General features: G+C 37.6%; 1 protein-coding gene across 11 annotated transcripts in view; it reads right to left on the reverse strand.

Moving 5' to 3' along the window:
- Window positions 1–15,155, reverse strand: part of dlgap2a (discs, large (Drosophila) homolog-associated protein 2a) — a 184,945-nt gene that overhangs the window by 46,556 nt on the left and 123,234 nt on the right. For 8 of the 11 annotated variants that reach the window (XM_008399515.2, XM_008399513.2, XM_008399514.2 and 5 more), the window contains 2 exons: window positions 13,842–14,058; window positions 5,933–11,316 (listed from right to left, as the gene is read on the reverse strand). In XM_008399515.2, the coding sequence (XP_008397737.1) occupies window positions 9,002–11,316; window positions 13,842–14,058 (2,532 nt within the window). In that variant the 3' untranslated portion in view covers window positions 5,933–9,001. Of the gene's footprint in view, window positions 1–817; window positions 1,204–5,932; window positions 11,317–13,841; window positions 14,059–15,155 lie in introns of those variants that run through there. The other 3 variants (XM_008399523.2, XM_008399525.2, XM_008399524.2) reach the window with 1 other exon arrangement.

The following is a 15,155-nucleotide window of genomic DNA, read 5'->3' on the forward strand; positions in this document are numbered from 1 at the left end:
GGTCATAACTTCTGGATCGTAGGTAGTCAGAGCTAGACGAGTCCTTTCCGACCCCAGTTTAAACAGATAATTCTCCACAAACTATCGCTAGGGTAAGACCCGAGTTTCTGGGGGTTYTMCGGACCYGTTAGACAGAGAACTGGGCAGTAGTGAGTCCAAAGAAGTTGTGAGGAGTGGGCGGGACTTACTATTGGTAGTAACAGACACAAGACTTGATATTCCAAAATTTTCCTTCATTCTCATTCACGTAACCTGTGTTTTTCAAAATGGTGGCAAATAGAGCAAGATAAGAAAATGCAACAGTAGCTTTAATGAAAAAGATCTCGCCTTTTGATTGTGTCTTTAAAGCAACACAAGTCGTTTACATCAGTAAAATCCAACCTACGTACATGAGGAAGATAACAGTTGGAGATCATCAACACATAAAACTTGAAAAACCTCTAAATATAGGTATGAATTACCTTAAGGTGATAAACATAGCACAAGAGAAATTGTGCGGTTGAATCATCAGTGTGGTTGAAAACAACGAGGGAAGGGCAGAGTTATTAAGGGAGGAGTGAATGAAACAACGAGTATACTACCATTCACCCAAAGCTGCTCCAGCATGCATTGAATCTTAATTAAATGGTTTGCGGAGCGATGACTCACTCTTGCTATTTTTAGCTGCAGAGAGGACAGCACTGTTTCTCTGCTGAATTTATGAGTGTGATACTTCTCTGGATTATTACAGCTCTGCATAATTTAGAGTTGAAAATTGATGGACTCATGTGATCAAGTGAGGGATGTTTGAGCTGTGCACATTTATCTGATGACTGACCTGTATCCCTATAGAGGACCGTGGGGTTTTCAAATACTCCTCAGCCTTGGACACCAGGATTGCCTTGTCACAGGTGAGCACTGAGCTGTGAGAGTCTGTGGATGGATGCCTTTTCCCTGCCATGATTCCAGCTGCCTCCATGGCTATCGTCACGGCCTTGGTGCTGTCCAGGCTGTCGGTGGAGTTATAGAGGGCCCTTCCTGGCGTCAGCCCAAGAGCGAGGCCATCAGGGGCCCACATGCCGCCATGAGGGTGCCGCCCCTCGTGGTAGGCGTCCTGGGTGGATTCAGTGCTGCTCTGGGCTGTGATGGAGATGAGCGGTTTAGAGGTGGTGCGGGGCGGTACTGGAGGGGGGTTCTTCTTGTAGCTCGGTGTGTAGGTGATGGCTAAAAAAAGATAGGGGGATATTTTATTTTTTAAAAGCCAGTGATCAAATAATTATCCAGGAACAGATTATTGTTTTATAAAAAAAGAACAAAAATACTCACGTTGTACTTGTAACCTTTTTCAGTAAAACATATTATGGTAAAATATGCTGCCTGTTCTTGTTAATGTCGTCTTTTAGAGTTACTCATATATTAGTAATGTGCATTTAAATAGTTGGACTCAATCAAAAATAATCTAAAAACTGTGTAATCTATAGGGAATATTGCAACTACACAAAAACCGTACACCTGATGCAATACACCTGAATAAATGAGTGGAACAAACAGATTGATTCCACACCACAGTATTGCTCTCTTTCCTGTTCCACAGCTTGTGGTTTTGTAAGCTGAAAAATAAAAGGTGTTCCCATGATGTTCTATGACTGATCTGAATTTCTAATCTGGATTGTTTGCAATTCAATCTCAGGCATCAGGATACACATGCTTTCCTTCAATATTGAGATGTTTAAGGAAACCATGTGAATGACTGGTTTAATATACTGAAAAACAAAAGAAACGTAGATAAAAAAAAACAAAACAAAAAAACATGAGGATGACAACTTGAATACAAAGTTCCTATTTAAAGTAGGACATATTGTACATTAGAATTTATCCAGAAACGTGAGAATGAAATGTACATTTTTCTTTCAATGGATTTTGAATGCTTACTTCAATTCAGAAACACAGCAAATGCACTGGTATCAGGAAATTTATATATAAAGAGTATGCATTTTACTTGAAACTGATCTATTCTTGCAATGTTTCAACTAAAACATGTTGCAAGAATTTTTTAGATGAAACGCTCTTGCAACATGCTTCATTTAAATGTTTATAAAACAACAAAATTCCTAATTTTATATCTCTTCCTGGTTAACAGGAAGAGATATAAACATGTTAAGAGAAACATACATACATGTGTGAGAAACTCATACATGTTTCTCACACATGTATGAGTGAGGATTTTGTGTTTAACTGGTGTCTTAAAATGCACCTTTATCTCTATCTTTATTTCACAATACACAAAAGGAAAAAAAAATGGTTGTAAGTATCATAAAACATTTTAAAGTAATGAACAAGGCCGTAGAGCGGAGAAAACATGGAAATCTCCCCAGTGTGAGGCATTCATCAGGCATGAATGATGGTGGAAAAATCAGAGGATGCAATAAATAGCACCCGTACAGACGATCCTGCTCAAAGAAAGCTGACAACTCTCGTCTTCTTACTTCGTCCATTTGCTGACAGAAAGAAGGGGGATTATTTTTTGAAATGCAAATGAGCGGTTGAAGTTAATCTTTAGGGTGACGGATTGATGAACAGATCACAAACACATTCTGTGATTTGACTTGTCTTTATTTTCCAACTCTGAGATAAAAGCTCACGTAGTGGAGTTTTGTCCTGAAACATTTAAAGCAGAAGTATGCTTCATGCATTTTTGATCAAAGCTTAAATTGTGTTTAGTTACTCCACTCGGAACCAAAGAAAGAAGAAAATTACTTATTGAAGTTTATGTTGTGGGTTCATCATTTTTGGTATGGATTTAAGATGTGGTAATCTGTGTTTTTTTTCTGTTGTACATATGATGCATCACACAAATCTGTTGAAAAGCCTTTTGTTAATCTCAAACTCCAAACAAGCTTCAAAAAAGTTGTGGTGCTGAATTAATAGCATTACAACCTAATTACAATGCAAACAAAACACTATAATTACAACATAAGCAAATTGTGCCAAATTTGTTTTGTAATATACAAATTGCATTTTTTACTGCAAAAATGAAGCCCTCTAACAACCATTGGCCTTTTGTTCACCTGTATTTTTAAAGTCAATACATAATCTGATCTGTGCTGCGTATTTTGCTCTAAGCCGTTAATGACTCATATTGCCAAAATGAACTTGTTGTGGAGGCAGCCATGCATTCTAAAGAAAACAAAAACGGACAACCACACAAGGTAGACTGGGGATTTTAAGGGCAGGAAAAAGCAGATACGTTTGAGTTTTCATCCGCTTGAGCATGTTTGTGCACATGACAGCTAGAGATGATATATTTGGGAGTGTGGAATGATCCGGCGAGGAAAGTGATGACCCGTTCTGAGGGCATGATTCAGCAGGAGGACAGAAATAGAGCCATTATTAGCCAGAGAGTCAAGCAAAGGGTAGTCATAATTCCTGTGGCCCTCTTGGCCGTGGCATTACTACTCAGTGTTTAGATGAACAGAGCTTGGCCACAACTCGAACAAATCCCTCTGAAAGATAGACTATACATTGCTTTGCAACAGTATTCATAGAACTTGAACTTTTCCATATTTTGTGATTGTACAACTGGAAACTCCAGGACATTTTTAGGGATTTTTAAGGAAAGAAAGAAACAGAAAGCACTGCAAAAGAAAAAAAAAACTGTTTTAAAAGTCTTCAGATACAAAAAATATGCATTTGTATTAAGTTGTTCTCACTCTGGTATACATAAATAAATTCAGTTCAAGCAATTGCATTTAGAACTTATCTAATCAGTAAAAAAACAAATCCCCCTGCTTTGCGATTTTATCTCACAATAAACTCAGCTGTTCTGTGGAGCCCCAGAGAGTTTACCATGGATGGACATGTAGAGTATTTTTCAGTAGAGAAATGGGAAAATAAATTTCTAAAATGGTTGTACGTGTGTACTACCTTTCTAATTTGTGGAGGTACATGACAAGGTCTGGAGCAGAGATCCAGTGAAAGGTGGTTTTGCAAAGTACTGTATTGCAGTGACTCAGTAGGGCTGAAAACAAATGCACAGCACACTTTTTTAGTGAATTGTACTTTTGTTTGTATCATAAAACAGCATAAGAAACAAGGAGTTTTATGTTATATATTTAAAAATGAATAATTTAGCAAGCCACTTAAAATGTTTGAAATAGAGCACTGGGAAGTTTTATGGAGAGTCAAAATACTCAGTGTGAACACCATTTGAATGATCTCCCTGCATCGCCAGTGAAACCTGACACCAACATTTACCACTGTGCCAGATGTTCTGGTTAAATGAAGACACACAGGTGGTGATTCAAACACTCCATCACTTTTCAGATCCCTCCATCTATCAGGCCTGCCTCGTATACCAACACAGCTGTCAGGTTTTGGGGTGGTTGTGCTAGTGGAGGGGAGATGAGTGTCAGGTCATTAAGTGTCTCTTTCTCTTCCCATTTGTATTTATCACTACAAAAGAAATACGGGGCGCTTGTTTTGCAACGGGCCGGCTTTTAAGGATATTCAGATGACCTGGAGGAGGTGAAAGATGGATGGTAGACTCCATTATTGGCACAATCACAAGCACTGCAGACAAAAACAATAAGCAAAGTAACTCAAAAATAGCCACAACATATAAATCGCAGACTGCATGAGTCATCAAGCTTACTTAACCAACTCGGAACGGCTGGGGAAATTTTTAAAGTAAGTAACACAGTGATGAATCACTGTTTGCAATAAAACTGCAAATATAATTTTGTTGCCAGTCTCTCTCGCAGATAACAGGGAGGTTATTTACTGTCCTAAAATTCTTTATAACGTTGAACCAGTGTTCAACTGCATTTCTTTTGGGTCCCTTAAATAGTGCATCTACGCAGGAGGTGTAAGCATCTTTATGTCACAGGTTACATGCATGGCAAGTAGATAGATCACGATAGAGGGAGCCTCACACCATTTAGTGCTGTGTGTTCCAGTGATATGGCAGATGTTAGTTGTGCTTAAAAGAGGCTTGAAGACAATGCAATCATAAATATGTCTGATGACAGAAGAGAAATAATTCTCGGCCATTATATATGTCAAGGCTAAACTCTCTGAATCAGACACTTTTATGTGTCAATAGGAATCAGACTTTCACCCACAAAATAGCAGCACAAAACAATGGTGAGCCCCACTACGGCAGGTTGAGGAATATGACATTGCTAGTATGTAAAAATGGTTGAACTGTTCTTGAACAGCGCTTTATCTAGTCCAGAAGACCCCAAAGGGCTTTACACTGCATTTAGTCATTCATCCATTCACACACACACAACCACATGCTGATGGTGGTGAGTTACTACACTGTAGCCAAAGCTGTACAGTCTGACAGAGGCAAGGCTGCCAGGCACTGGCGACAGCAGGCAAGGCGGTGAAGTAACTCCAACTGCACTGTCTCCACTGTTGCTCTAATAGATGATCAACGGTCAGAACTAAAACATAACAACCATTTCACTATATCAGTTGTGACTACTCTTCCCTATTGTTGGTTAGGAATTGTGAAGAGAATAACTAAACTTAAAGTTTCGTTAAACTATACAAAAGTAAGAATGCCTATTTTTGTAACAAAACAAAAACATTCATATTATCCAAGTTAAGATAAAATATGAGGCTGCAGATGTTAATAAAAACAGTCTTGTTTGGGAGAAAAAAAAAATCGGCTTTCTGAAAAAAGCTGAACTTCCCATCACTATAACTACCAGTCAGTTTTTCATAAGTCAATCAATTTCAAGCTTTGAGAAAAATTATAGAAAAAAGTAAATAAGATTTTGATAATATAATATTTAGATATAAAAATAGATTAAGTAAAAGATCATGTATTTAGTTTCTTTTTTTAAAACCACATATTTATTTGCAGTTGAATAACATAAATCCTTCATAATGACAAACACAAGTCAATGGCTCATCGGTAACAATTCAGTGTTTCTCAAAGGCCGACTGACTGTTGAAGCTGTTTATTTTTGGACTTCATGTTACATGTAAACATAATACCAGTGTGCTACTTTGCGAGTACATTTTACAAAAGAAGAATATGTCACTTAAGTGGCCTAGGGCGGTAAAAAGTGGTGCATTTGGTGAATATGTTTAAAATAAATGCATCAGAAAAACCCCAATCAACTTCCCTGCTTTTCGTAAAGCTTTCAGATTCATCCAATTAAGAAAACCTTCATAAAATGCTTTGCACATATTCAATTCGACTTAATAAGCAAGAAGAATTTCTTCTGATGTTCTGCTTGAAAATTAATTTGGATCCGAAGCTCTTTATAAGAGTCTGCACTTGAGTTGGCTATTCCACATAGAGCCAATTAAACAGACTGAGAGAACATATATAATACATCCTGTGAGTGGCCTGTAGTCCATTAATGGTACAGAATGCTGCATCTCCATTGGTGTGGAGGCTCCTTTCATTGTGCTGAAAATCAAAATGAACTGGACCAAGGACTGAGGCACGGTATATGAAATGCACAGAATACTGAGGCAATCATCAGTCATGCACCATTATAACAGTAATTTCTTCATTCAGTGTCACACATGTTAAAAATAGCCACTCGGCGGTTCACTTTTTTTTTTTCTTTCGGAAGAAACACAATTCAACAAGTAATTACACTTATGTCTCATTGGTATTACATTCTCAAACTTTGATTCCTGAGGAATAAGATATATTTAAATTAAAAAAATACACAAACGCCTCTTGCTATGTTTGTTGTTATAATCAGACAAGTCAAGTTATTAATTAATAACTTATATACAGTATTTATATATTTTCAATTTAAGGAATAGACATGGAAATATAAGTATTACACACATCAATATCTTTCTCAGTAAACATATTTTGACAACGAATTCACATCCATTGTTGGTAGCAATCTGCACATACAAAGAAACCAAAACAAGTCCTTTATAAGTTCATGTGAACGTGGCATGGCCAAGGGAATAAGTATGAAGAAAAGTGGTAAAAAGAGATAAAAAGCCAATAAATTAGCTGAATTTTTTTATTTTTTTTAGAAAGTGATCCTATCCTCTACCATCAGCTAGTTTATTCGTTAGTGATGGTCAATTAAAAGATTCCCAATTTTAAAAGCATTACTCAAGAAACATCTCACCATGGGTACAAGCAGGGAGTGCTTTCTTTAGTTTTGTATTATATTTGGAACCCATTGGTACATACTTCTAAACTTCTGAATGTTCCAATGAGAAAATGTGGGGTCCGAATCTATGGCTGGTTGTACCATCAACAAGCCACAACCGGGTCCTCCTTTTGAGATTTCTTGTAGTCAAAATTCTAAACAGATGACTTCTCCTAGAATTTGAGAGTAAATGACCACATGTAAATGGATTAGGTAAACATTTCAGATTCTCCCACGAAATTAATGGGTTGTTTATTATTTTTTGCAGAAAACATTAAACAACCTTCAATTGTTTGCTATTTTTTATATTTTTTTTCAGCAGTGGAGTCTTAAATTGTGACCATTCACAAAGACCATTGCTTTTGGACTCATCACTATGTATTTACTTTGAAAAAAACTATGTATGTATGGTTTGATGAAACCAAAATCGACCTCTTGGATGTGATTGCAAAACCTGTGCACCTTTGCACAGGTTTTGCATTCCAGTTGCACAAAATATTAATTAACTTGTTTTGATTTCTTTGATTTTAAAACAACATAAGGTGCTGATTTCATGTCACTTAACCTAATGGAAATATATTTACGGAGAAAAACCCATTGTTTCCTTGTACCCCTTGTATTTGTCAATCCAGCAATGGGTGGAGAAGGTTTGTGTGCATTTTGGAATTTTGTTTTGTATTCAAAAATGCTACATATCTAAACTGTACTGTAACTGCACAAATAGTCAAAATGGTGAATTATTAATTCGGTTTCCAATAAGATACAGTTGTTTCATTAAAAATTTACTCCATCAAAAAATAATATTTACCTATTTACTTTGTCTGCCTTTATTTTGCACAACCAATAATGACTGATTAACACGATGAAGGGCAATAATATCTTATAAAAGAAAAGCTACTTTTTTTCAAGTCAACTTTAAAGTGGGGAGGGTTTTTAACCATTTCAAGCTACAAATAATATGTCACAACTTTCCTCTGGCTTGTCTTGTTACAACTGCTACAGTACAGTGGTCAATCTCGCTCTAAGATTGTGCAAACAGCATTTCACAGCATCAGAAGTCCATCCAACAGCTCACGCGGTAAACAGTGCATCATTATAGTTATATGATAACTACCAATACGTGTTTCACTCCATATTAGAGTGGCAAAGCAGCTCAAAATAGATTCAGAGAAAGTGTCTATTGTTTTTTACGACGATTGTCAGGATCTCGTACCACCAGTTAATCAGTCTCTTTTTAAACAGACGTGTAAAACTATGACAATACGAGAACATTTCAAATCAGTTTGCTTCAGGGTTTGAAGTAGTACATTTAAAAAAGTCCCAGATGATGATTTACAGCAATGACAGCTGCTAAATTATATTTCTAAAGTTTAAAGCAGTGGTTCCCAAACCTTGTCCTCAAGGATTTGTGGCCAGCATGTTTTAGGTGTCTCCTTGCTTCCAAACACCTGAGTTAAACAAATGGTTGATTAACAGTCTTCTGCAGCATATGAAGGCAGCAGAGGATGCCATTTAATCATTTGAATGATTGTATGGCCAACAGGTGTGTTGAAACAGAAACACATCTAAAGCATGCAGAGCAAGGATACTTGAGGACCAGGTTTAGGAACCACTGCTTTAAAGAACATTAAATACAGTCAGCATATCTGCCACCACAGAGGCGTCACTACATTCCTGTTGTGTCCTGTGATCAATTAAATGCAGTTTTGTTTCTGGCAATCCCTTTCTTTCTAATACTTTTCATGAAAATGTTCTAGAGACAAGTAGTTCCGCCAATGCCTCTTTGAGGTCCTTGTATTGTACTCCAAGTCACTTGATGCTACAATGACCTTCAAATATAACTTGCGCTACATTTTGTCTGCTGAGAATGAGGCATGTGCTCAAAGGGTAAGAGACACATATGTGATTTCTGAACTGTTGTATTCATATCTACCACTCCATAGTTCAACACTGGCACTCCTACGCACCGAGTCTCTCCTTTTATCTCTTTTCTGCCATCTGTACCACAAAAAGCCATGCTCCACTGAGGATCTCTCTGAACTGCCTGTGGTCTCCTCTTCAATATGACCTGCAGTCTCCTGGGATACAGCCACACACTCCAGTGTCTCGGTCATCACATCATCCGATGGAGGAATTTCTTGAAAGTCTGGTGATGATGGTTCTGTATCAGGCAGCGCAGGATCTGGTGTTGAGTTTGTAGGTCCACAATCTATTTCCAGTGATGAATCTGGGGATACTGAACTGGGTGGTGAAATTGTAACAGTGACCTGTGGAATTAGTGCTTTGGGTATTTCTGAACTATCATCATAAGTATCTATATCTGGTAAAGGGGAACCCTGAGAATCAAACTGGTATAAAGGAGGTTCAGCATCATCAACATTAAATGATGAATCTGCACTCAGGTTGAAAGGCTCTGGTTCAGGGTCCATAAACACAGAATCAAGGTCATCCTGATCCAGTGAGGTTAGCATGACTATATCAAAGTGGACTAAATCAGCATGATAAATTGGAGTGTTATCCAGGGGTTCTGGAAGAGGTGGCCACTCTGTGTCTTGGAATTCTGGGTCAGTGTTTGGCTGAGATTCTGTTGAACTGAAAGCAAAGGCTGGACCAGGAATTACTTGCTCTGGAGGAGTCTCAGAAGGATAATCAGGATCACTGATACTAGGATAAAGATTTGTATCACTATCAGTTGAACTTGCTGGAGATACTGCATGAAAGTGCTCTGAGACCACTATAGATGGACATTTGATGCCAGTTTCTGAATAATTTGGTTTAACATTATCAGAATCAGTTGACTGAATGTCACAGACTGGTGTTGTATCTTTGAGAGGGTTTGACGAAGACACCAAGGTTACTTTTGATGTTTTTGACCCTGCCTCTGTTGAATCATTAGGATCAGATCCCTCTGCTCCTGAAAGATGTAAAGACTCCGTAGTTGGGTCTTGATGGATGGCTTGTGGCTTGTCAACATTGACAGGATCATCAATCTCTTGATTTGGGGTTATTTCATAATCATGTTCCTCTGGTGGAGTCACAGTAACTGTAGGGACTGGATATGGTAGTTTTATCTTGTCTCTTTCAATTTGTTCTGGGGTTTGGGATTTTGTATCATCAGTATGAGCTTGTTTAGCATGTGAAAGGGACTCATTAGCTGGGCCCACATCTATTAGTTGATGAGTGATAAGGATTTCTTGTTTCACTGCAGATGAATCCTGAGGGCGTTCCATAACTTTTTCTGATGAGAGCAAAGCTGTCTCTTGAGTGATTACTGCCTCATTTGTGAGAGAAGCAGATGAAGTTATATTATCTTTGAATGGCAGTTCTAAGTCTGGCTTAGATGTGGACGATACCATAGAGGAATCAATTGGCTCTGGTTTAACTGTTCTACTTGAACAAGGAAGTATTGGATCTAGAGAGAGTGGGATGGCACTCTCTACAAACATGGACTGTGGACAAGCAAGAATGCTTGGGTCCATTGAAAGCTGTTTTGGCAAATTTCGGCGAGAATTTTTCTTTTCCTCATTCTCCTCTGGACAGTTAACAGCTGCATCTGCAGTGCTTTGTCGTACCAGGGCTTTGCTTCTGGCCTGAATCCCTACAGATACTTTGGATATCTGGGGATTTTTCTCTCTTGCTCCCCCAATCCCTTTGTCTGTGGATGTCGTTGCAACTCCTCCTCCGCCAAAGCCTGTCCCCACTCTTGTTCCTGTCCCTGTGCCAGTCACAACACCTTTGCCTAAGCCTGCTCCAGCTCCTGTTGCCATTCCACCACCTTGAGGAGACCATGTGTTGTAATGCTGTGTGAAAGTGTTGAAATTACTGTTGAAAGCACGAAGCTCCTTACATAGATCCCGCCTGAGTTCAGCCAATTCTCGGCGCATGGCGGAAACTTCTTCCTTCCACTGCATGCTGATAGCTGCAGCTAATGTGGCAGACTCTTTTATACTAGCTTGGATTGCTTTTGGTGAAGGTCTTTCAGGAGCACTAGATCTTGGGGATCGAAAGAGGCTTGGAGAAACAGGTGGCCCAGACATGGGTTTTGCAGTAGCCCCCACAGCATCTGGGTTGTAAAGCCTGTCTCTTCTGATGGGGCACCCAAGATCATCATGTGCCAATGGGGCTGCATCTGCCAAATCCTCAGGTATACTGTCTTGATCAGGTAAACAAGTTTCTTCCTGCACATAATTTCTGTCTGCAAGACAAATGTAAACATGAATCTGTAATATAGCCACAGGTATGAACAGCTGGAGATATTGTGCTTTTTATAGTTAAAATGATGTCATGCTATGAATGCCTTGAGTCAAAACAAGACATATCTGTGATATCAGGATTCAAGCAATAATTTAAGAGAATTATTCCAATTAGCTTCTAAGTAAATTTGAAATTAAACATGTACATACACTGTATAAAAAGACACAACAATTTTGTTTGTTTGTTTCAATTTATCACTTTACACCAGACTACACTTTTACATCTTAGGTCATTTGGGATTATCAAAATTACTTACATAAATTGCATATTTATGAATGAAGGCATTTGGCAAAATGCTTTCATTGAATTGGAAAAGCCACAATGAAGATGTCATAGCTTTATAGTACATCTGAGTTTTTCCAAGGTACAACTGTAAATGTATTTTACAACACACTACTTGAAACAGAGTCACTCTCCACCTTGAGAAGTCCTGTACTGGTACAGGCTAAAATGACTCTCTGCAAAGAAGAAGCCTCAGCTTCAAAGGTGATATAAAAAAGCCTGATTAGAGTTTGCAAAAGCACTCTATGGCAATGTTCTAATTATTTAGAGACTAGTCCTACTTTTTCATAAAGTAACATAGTGAACATATTTAAGCAACATCTTCAGATATCATCAGGCCCTGACAGTAGGTGAAGTTGTGCCAAAAAGGTTGGACTTTTAGGGCCAACAGAAAGTCCTGAGCTCAGTTATATAGATGACTTGTGGGCATTGCTGAAAAGGTGTGTGTTCATAACAGTCAACAAATCTGACTCCAGAAATACGATTGTGATAAGCTTGCAGAAAAATACACAAAATATTTGACCCATGTGATACAGTAAAAATGCAATGTTCAACATAGTAAGGACATTTAGGTAAAAAGGTTTGACTTAAGGAAAGCTGAAAAACATCTCTATTTTTTATTTGTCTGACATTTGGCAAATAGGGCTAATTATTTTAGCTCTAAAAATAACTTATAGTTGACCTAAAACATAAATATGTAGTCTTGTTTAACATCAGACAGTCAAGAAATGCTAATTTTGTGTCATTTTATACATTGTATTGAAATATCTGGTGAGGAACTCTCACTTTATAAATGTCGATACAGTCTGGAAACATGGATAATATCATGTATTCCCGCTTTGACCCATTTTAAGAAATAGCTTACACTGCCTTCTCAACCTTAATTGTGTCATGCATTCTTTGCAACTTTTCAATGCACAAAGCTGACATTTTTAGATTTAAAAGTCCATCAATGAAATGAGAATCTGTAATAAAAGAGGGCTGTAAAAAATAGTTGCACTTCTATTCTTCAGCTTTTTGGATGAGAAAGAAACAATGAAAAACTTTGTGCAGTAAAAAGAGTAAAGATGAGCAAAGCTTCCAAGCCTTTTCTAGTCAATCGGGAAAGTATAGCATGAACCCTATTGAAACAGTGAAGCCCAATTAGACAGACTGAATCAAAGCTCTAATTGCCCTTTGTTGAAAAGAGCAGCTGAATCAATTTTGCACAGATCTCAGTCTCTTACAGATGCAATATTTTGAAGGGTATTGAGAAAGCAGTGTAGGCAGACATTTGTTTAACCATGTGCACATCTCCAGATGTTCAGACCTCTAACTTTCCCTACAAGAACCCAGTCTGTCGGCAGCATCCATTCATACTTTTTTCTCGAGTCTTATTCTTCTTCTTATATTCTTCATCCTTTCAAAGCAGTCTTGTCTCATCTGTGAATCCAGCAGCCATAAAGGAAGTTGAGTGTACCAGTAGATTATAACCAAGGTCCAGTACCAATTAATCAGCATCAGTATATCTTACAGTGTAAGATATAATCATTATCATCTTCAGTGTAATCATTATCATCTTTACATCTTTCAGTACTGAAGTTTAGACATGATAACTTTCAGCTCTGTTGAGAGATTTTTTTTGTCTTTTTTGTGGAAGCACAAAGTTTTAAAATGAGTTTGAAAAAATTAAATTGGGTAATGCAAAAATCTTTAACCATAGAGAGGGGTTATCACTCTGGAGCTAATGTGCTTTAGCACAGTCTGAACTTTGGACATAAGAAAATAATGTTCTGTATAAAGCAAATGCACCATGTGTTACCTTTAAACCATAAACTCCATATGAAAAGTTAGTGAAAGAATCCATCGTGTCCCTATTCTGACTTGATTTTCCTTTCACACAATTTGTGATTTTCAATAGGGTTCATAGCTTTACTCTCCGATGCATTGAAGTGATGAGCAAATCAAGAAACTGTTTCCAAAATGACCATAGCTCACAAGCTGCAATTACAATAATCCATGAAAATGGAAACATAAAAAGTGATTCATGCAGCAAATATAAGAACTAGTTGCTACTAACTGCTCTATATTCATCCATTACTACAAATGTAAGTTTAAATGTTTTTGCATTAATTTGTTAGATCCTTTTCTCACAAGACACAATTCTCCATGATGTATTTATTGGACTGTCTAACTTGTCCTCACCTGTGGTTGACCTGATAGTGGAGGTAACAGTGGACGCCATGGGGGGGATGCAGTCATCATCTTGGGAGTATCCAGCCTGGATGGCTCGTAGGTAACTGTGGCTCCTGGTTCTGAAACATCCGGGGAGGTCCAGTGCCTCCATGGCTTGGGATTCTACCTCACTGAACACCGACTCGCACACAGATTCGAACTGGCCATTTACTTCAGTTTCACTAACCTGAAGGAAACAATACACACAGTTATTCCTCCAAATGTTGGAGCCAGAAAACATACAAATCTATGACTGCACCATCTGGAAATCTCTTGTTGTGTTGACAAAGACATTATAAATGGGAATGAATGTGTAACTGCCTTCTGGCAGTGATTTTTTTTTTTCCTATAAAGATAATCTAAACAGGAAATGTGGGTGACACATTTATTCTAATCCACCAAAAAAGCTTCTCTGTTGGAAATACTTTTTACATACTGATTATGAATTAATTGGAATCTTAGGTTTAAATTGAACAACCTAGAACTGTGGGTTGAGAACACAGTACAGAGCTAATTAGCTCAGGCAGACTCAACAGTCAGAACACCATGTGTTTTTTAATTTTTTAAAATTTATTTATTTTTATTTGATTCTCAACAAAATAATCCAAAGAATGAATTGTCTTGATTGCATAGAGCTCCTCAGAGTTGCATCCAAGCTACTCCTTTCAAACAACGGCCTTCCTGACTTTCTCCACCTCCATGAATAAATCCCTGTATATTCACACTGTGAACTCAAATTAGTGTTATGCATTCATGTCCAAATTAAATACCTAAATCATAACGTCATCCCTCCCTATCATTTTTGGCTTTTGCACATTTAAGCATATTTCTCAATTTCTGAGATGTAAATAAATAAGCTACAAGTCTGAAGACAGATGAAAAGGAAAAAAATGGTAAAGATGTAATGTATAACCTATAACAACTGAGTGTTCTTTGGTTTTAAGGAGTAGTAAAGTGGTTTGTCATAAAATGCTAAGCAAAACATTGTTTTTCTCTATAATCATTTAAACTAATAAATCAGTGGAAAAGCTTTTTTTTCAATACTAAAGTTCCTCCATGTATAAGATGATAACCTGTGGGCTAATGCCATTTAGATGCATTGCAGTGCGCCCGGCTCTCTGTAAATGTCAGACAATGGGATATAAATTTTTGTGGACTTAATCTTATCCTGTTATGCTGTGGGTATGACGTTTTTCAGTAATATCTCTGGTACCGATTCATCACAAACGGTGCACAGATCAGAAACAATGTTATATTCCTATCAGATAACATGAAGAACCATGA

Source organism: Poecilia reticulata, linkage group LG22 (assembly GCF_000633615.1).
Source record: "Poecilia reticulata strain Guanapo linkage group LG22, Guppy_female_1.0+MT, whole genome shotgun sequence".
In the NCBI taxonomy this organism is placed as follows: domain Eukaryota; kingdom Metazoa; phylum Chordata; class Actinopteri; order Cyprinodontiformes; family Poeciliidae; genus Poecilia; species Poecilia reticulata.